Source organism: Bufo bufo, chromosome 1 (genome assembly GCF_905171765.1).
Source record: "Bufo bufo chromosome 1, aBufBuf1.1, whole genome shotgun sequence".
Taxonomy (NCBI): Eukaryota; Metazoa; Chordata; class Amphibia; order Anura; family Bufonidae; genus Bufo; species Bufo bufo.
The window spans coordinates 400458432-400464436 of record NC_053389.1 but is presented as its reverse complement, the minus strand read 5'-3'; the positions used below and the strand labels follow the sequence as shown (position 1 = coordinate 400464436).

The 6005-nt window shown below is 44.7% G+C and overlaps 1 protein-coding gene and 1 pseudogene across 1 annotated transcript; both read right to left on the bottom strand.

The window, feature by feature from the left end:
- Positions 1 to 1386: 1386 nt before the first annotated feature.
- Positions 1387 to 1505, bottom strand: LOC120987326 (annotated as a pseudogene).
- A 913-nt stretch (positions 1506 to 2418) lies between these two features.
- LOC120980129 (piggyBac transposable element-derived protein 4-like) lies at positions 2419 to 4158 on the bottom strand. The gene has a single exon (XM_040409055.1). The coding sequence runs from the start codon at positions 4156 to 4158 to the stop codon at positions 2419 to 2421; it is 1740 nt and encodes a 579-aa protein (XP_040264989.1).
- Positions 4159 to 6005: the final 1847 nt, after the last annotated feature.

Sequence of the window (6005 nt, the reverse complement as noted above, 5' to 3'; positions counted from 1 at the left end):
CTACCTCCTTCTCCTCCACCGCCGCTTCCCCCTAGAACTCCACATCCACCACCTCCTCAACCTCCTACTCCATATGGACCTCCTCCTCCTAGATAAAGATTATTATTTTTTATTTTTATGTATTTTATGTTATTTTAAGTCATTTCCCTATCCACATTTGTTTGCAGAGCACTTGCCATGCTCTTAACCACATTTTGCTGCCTTTTGCAGCCCTCTAGCCCTTTCCATGACTTTTTTAGAGCCATTTTAGTGCTCCAAAGTACGGGTCCTCATTGACTTCATTGGGGTTCGGGTTCGGGGTCAAGTTCAGGTCAGGTGTCCGCTCAACTCTAGCTAGTAGTAACCATTTTCAGTGAGCCCTAGAGGAGCCAGTGCAGAGGATCGGATTGTAGTGGTCCTGATGAGATGATGTGTCATGGTGTTCTCCCTCAGGATTGGTGCAGTGGAAAGGTGGTATAAGAAATCAGGCCAGAAGTAGAAGAATAAAAGTCTCTCTTTACCAAGTGCAAATTAGAAGTTGTAGTACATCCAGTAGTAGTTTGTTCTGTGACTGTAGCGTCACAGTTGCAGCATGTCGCATGTTGCAGTGCAACATCATAGACTATCATTATAAAAATTGTCGTGTGATATCAATGTCCCAGTGTAGTTGTGCCCTATGTGTCATGAGACTTATTGTCGCATGACACATGTCGTCATGTAGCCCTAGCCTAAAGCTGACCTACAGCAGTGAAGAAAAATGGCTGGGTTGTTATGGAAACCTGGAGTAAAACTGTGTTTATGTGGAGACTAAGGCCCTCGAGCTTCTATTGACTGATAAGGGACATGTGACTGTGTGTATGGCAGTTGGGATATGAAGAGAAAGACTTGCAGGCTTGTATTGGCTAATGCAGGTCATTCAGGCCCGCCCCCTTAACAGTGACCTATACAGCACCCCGCCCCTTAACACTGACCTCCATAGGGGATCTTCCCCTTATCTGTGACCTCCACTGTTCCCTGCCCCCTTAACAGAGACCTCCACAGCACCCGTCCCTTTAACAGTGACAGTACCCCATTCCCTTAACAGTGAGCTCACAGTACCCTGCTGACTTAACAGTGACCTCCACAGCAGCTGCCCCTTTAATAGTAGCCCCTGCCCCCTTTAACAGTGACCTCCACAGTGACCGCCCCTTTAACAGTGACCTCCACAGCAGCTGCCTCTTTAATAGTGGCCCCTGCCTCCTTACCAGTGACCTCCACAGCCAGCTGCCCCTTTAATAGTGGCCATTGCCCCCTTAACCAGTGACCTCCACAGCGCCCTGCCCCTTTAAGGCTAGGGCTACATGACGACATGTGTCGCGCAACAATTTTTATGATAGGCTATGGTGTCGCATTGGATACATGTTGACAAGTCAACGGAACAAGGGATTCCCAACCAGTCTCCCAAGCTGGTACTTGCCAAGCCTTAAGCTGCTTATCTTCTGCGATCTGACGAGTGCAGGTACATTCAGCTTAGAATAACCGTTGCATTGGATACATGTAACAGTGTAGTTGTGCCCTATGTGTCGTACGACTTATTGTCGTCGTGTAGCCCTAGCCTAAAACTGACCTACAGCAGTAAAGAAAAATAGGTGGGTTGTTATGGAAACCTGGCGTAAAACTGTGTGTATGTGGAGACTAAGGGCCTGCAAGCTTCTATTGGCTTATAAAGGAAATGTGACTGTGTGTATGGCAGTTGGGATACGAGTGAAAGACTTGCAGGCTTGTATTGGCTAATGCAGGTCATTTTTGGGGAATATCTCAGGAACGGTACGTCCTAGAGAGCTGAGACTAAAACCTTCTCGGACACCTGATGTACCTGTGTGCCAAATTTGGTGAAGATTGGTCCAGTCATTTGGTCACACATAAAGAACAGACAGACAGACAGAAACTCATTTTTATTTACACTGCTCAAAAAAATAAAGGGAACACAAAAATAACACATCCTAGATCTGAATTAATTTAATATTCTTCTGAAATACTTTGTTCTTTACATAGTTGAATGTGCTGACAACAAAATCACACAAAAATAAAAAAATGGAAATAAAATTTTTCAACCCATGGAGGTCTGGATTTGGAGTCACACTCAAAATTAAAGTGGAAAAACACACTACAGGCTGATCCAACTTTAATGTAATGTCCTTAACCTCCCTGGCGGTATGATTATGTCAGGAATTTTGTTCCAAAAGCGGTACCATTTTTTTGCATGGAAATTTGGTGTTATGTATTGTAGGCCTGCAATTCTTAGTAATTACTTACTTAAACCTGACCAATAAAGACTCTAGTAGACCTCTCAGATGTGATAAAGTTCGAAAAAATAAAATCATGAGTTATAATCTAATAAATAATATAATTTTATTCAGTAATGTAATAAATAATGAAATTTGTCAAACAAAAGAAAATTCAGTAAACATCCTGGGTGTGGTAAATTTTGAAACATGGGACTGCACATAGACCAACGTCACAATCAGGGCAATGGAACCTGGTTTCCTTTCGGATTTTTTTTCCATTTCCATCTCGCTTTGAGCAGCAAACTACACACATCCTTGTAGGTGCTGCCTTTTTTGCGCTTGGCGGGATGTAATCCATAAAGTGACGACCAGTCAGCCTCTCTGGGTTTACAACGTCAACAGCGCGACGTCCAGATCTGTTCACGGCCACTGATGGCGTTTGGTAGTTCACAAAAATCTGCTCCGCCACCTTCCAGATGAAGTCAGAGTGAACAAGAGGCTTGTCACTCTTTCCTCTGTGCAGTATATAGGCATTCCACAGACATTGTTCCAGGAGATGCCTGAATATTTTTTTGTAGTATTTTTTTTGTTGCTTCCGCATAGCTGGATAGAATGTCATCGCCTGATCGGCTCTATCGACTCCTCCCATGGTGTTATTATAGTCGATCACAAGTTGTGGCTTTATGACATCTTTCCCACCTCTTGTGTGGACCGTGGTAGTGGAGGTGTTATGTACTGTACTCATTAGGCACACGTCTTTTTTGTCACGCCAACGCATTGCCATCATCTTTCCTTTCTGCCAGGCCACCATTTCTCCTGTTTTCAGTTTTTTCTTGGAAAACATACATGGCAGGCCACGTCGGTTGGCCCTAACGGTTCCATATGCGTCAGTCTTGTTTTTTAGTAGAAACTCGTACAGCTCAGGCGACGTGTAAAAGTTGTCTGTTGTCACACAATACCCCTGATTGAGCAATGGTTCAAGCAGTGAAAGGACTGATGACGTTGCCATCCCATAGCCGCTGTACCTGGGGTTGAATTGTGTTCCTTTGCCGGTGTATATGATGGAATTCCATATATAGCCAGTTGTAGACTCGCAGAGCATATAGGATTTTATTCCAAACCGCGCTCTCTTGGATGCGATGTATTGAATCCAGCTGAGGCGTCCTTTGTAAGCCATCAGACTTTCATCAATGCTGATGTCTCTGTCTGGCACATAGGCCTGCTGGAAATTGGTTATGATCATTTGGAATACTTCCCAGATCTTCTTCAGTTTTGGCGCTGGATGTGTGGCTTCGTCAAATTCCTCGTTGTTGGTGAAGTGTAAATTCTTCATTATGAGGGAAAATCGGTACTCGGTCATGATGGTGCCAAAAAATGGGGTTGCCAGCAATTTATTGGTAGTCCAGTACCATTTCTGCAGGGGTTTCCCCACCACCCCCTGAAGAAGTATTAGCCCCAGAAATTTCCATATGTCCTCCTTACTCACCGGTTCCCATTTTCTGGTTCTGGAAAATCTGCTGTGCAGAGTAGTGGATTGCTGCTCTTTGTAGCAGTTTGTCTCCGTGACAATCTTTTCAATGACGTCATCCGTCAGAAATAATTTTAGGTACGCCAAAGGATCATTGTGATCAACGTCTACCTTCATCCCAGGCGATCCTGTAAACGGGAATCTTGGCGGTGGTACTGCATCCATACCGCAATCAATAGGGCACCAAGAGCGCACCTCACTGAGCTCAAGTGCAGATTCGTCGCTGTCGCCACTTCTCTGGTCAGTGTCAGAGTCGGATGACGAATCTTTCCACGAATCGCTATCGCTGTCGCTCAATTCTGCGAGGGGCTCTGTGTCGCTGTCGCTGTCAATTATCTGATCCAAACCCGCTTTGGTGATGCTAAAGTGACGCTTTGATGCCATGGTAAAAAATATATATTTTTTTTGCTTAGAAAAAACAGCTAAAAGGGCAGCCAGGGCAGTGTAGAATGATCAGATGTCAAATCTGTCAAATCTGAGGTGATAGTGTAATCTGACAGGATTCCACTGTATCACCTAACTTTATGTGTGTGTTTGACTTTTATACAATGTATTTTTTTTGAATCTCCCGCCCAGTTCCGCCTCTGTGAGGCGCTGCGGCTCACAGAGACGAAACCAGGAAGAGAGATGAGACATCAGCCGGGGCTCTCACCGGCGATCACAGCGGGGAACATCGCTGGATCGCCGGGATTAGGTAAAGACACCCGCCGCTCCCTCTGCAATGTACCCCGAGCGTGACTCGGGGTTACCGCTTCTGGCAGCGAAAATTAACCCCGAGTCACGCTCGGGAATACCGTCAGGGAGGTTAAAACAAGTCAAAATGAGGCTCAGTAGTGTGTGTGGCCTCCACGTGCCTGTATGACCTCCCTACAACGCCTGTGCATGCTCCTGATGAGGTGGCGGACGGTCTCCTGAGGGATCTCTTCCTAGACCTGGACTAAAGCATCTGACAACTCCTGGACAGTCTGTGGTGCAACGTGACGTTGGTGGATAGAGCGAGACATGATGTCCCAGATGTGCTCAATTGGATTCAGGTCTGGGGAACAGGCGGGCCAGTCCATAGCACTCTATACTGACAGGGAATGTTCCACAGGATTGGCGCATGGCAAATGTGGTGCCAATATTCAAAAAGGGTCCAAAAACAGAGCCTGGAAACTATAGGCCGGTAAGTTTAACATCTGTTGTGGGTAAACTGTTTGAAGTTTTTCTGAGAGATGCTATCTTAGAGCATCTTAACGGAAATAAGCAAATAACGCCATATCAGCATGGCTTCGTGAGGGATCGGTCATGTCAAACTAATTTAATCAGTTTCTATGAGGAGGTAAGTTCTAGACTTGACAGCGGCGAATCAATGGATGTCGTGTATCTGGACTTCTCCAAAGCGTTTGACACTGTACCACATAAAAGGTTAGTATATAAAATGAGAATGCTCGGACTGGGAGAAAACGTCTGTAAGTGGGTAAGTAACTGGCTCAATGATAGAAAACAGAGGGTGGTTATTAACGGTACATACTCAGATTGGGTCACTGTCACTAGGGGAGTACCTCAGGGGTCAGTATTGGGCCCTATTCTCTTCAATGTATTTATTAATGATCTTGTAGAAGGCTTGCATAGTAAAATATAAATTTTCGCAGATGACACTAAACTGTGTAAAGTAATTAACACTGAAGAGGACAGTATACTGTTACAGAGGGATCTGGATAAATTGGAGGCTTGGGCAGATAAGTGGCAGATGAGGTTTAACACTGAAAAATGTAAGGTTATGCACATGGGAAGAAATAATGCAAGTCACACGTACATACTAAATGGTAAAACACTCGGTAATACTGACATGGAAAAGGATCTAGGAATTTTAATAAACAGCAAACTAAGCTGCAAAAAACAGTGTCAGGCAGCTGCTGCCAAGGCCAATAAGATAATGGGTTGCATCAGAAAGGGCATAGATGCCCGTGATAAGAACATAGTCCTACCACTTTACAAATCACTAGTCAGACCACACATGGAGTACTGTGTACAGTTCTGGGCTCCAGTGAACAAGGCAGACATAGCAGAGCTGGAGAGGGTCCAGAGGAGGGCAACTAAAGTAATAACTGGAATGGGGCAACTACAGTACCCTGAAAGATTATCAAAATTAGGGTTATTCACGTTAGAAAAAAGACGACTGAGGGAGAACTAATTACTATGTATAAATATATCAGGGGTCAGTACAGAGATCTATCCCATCATCTATT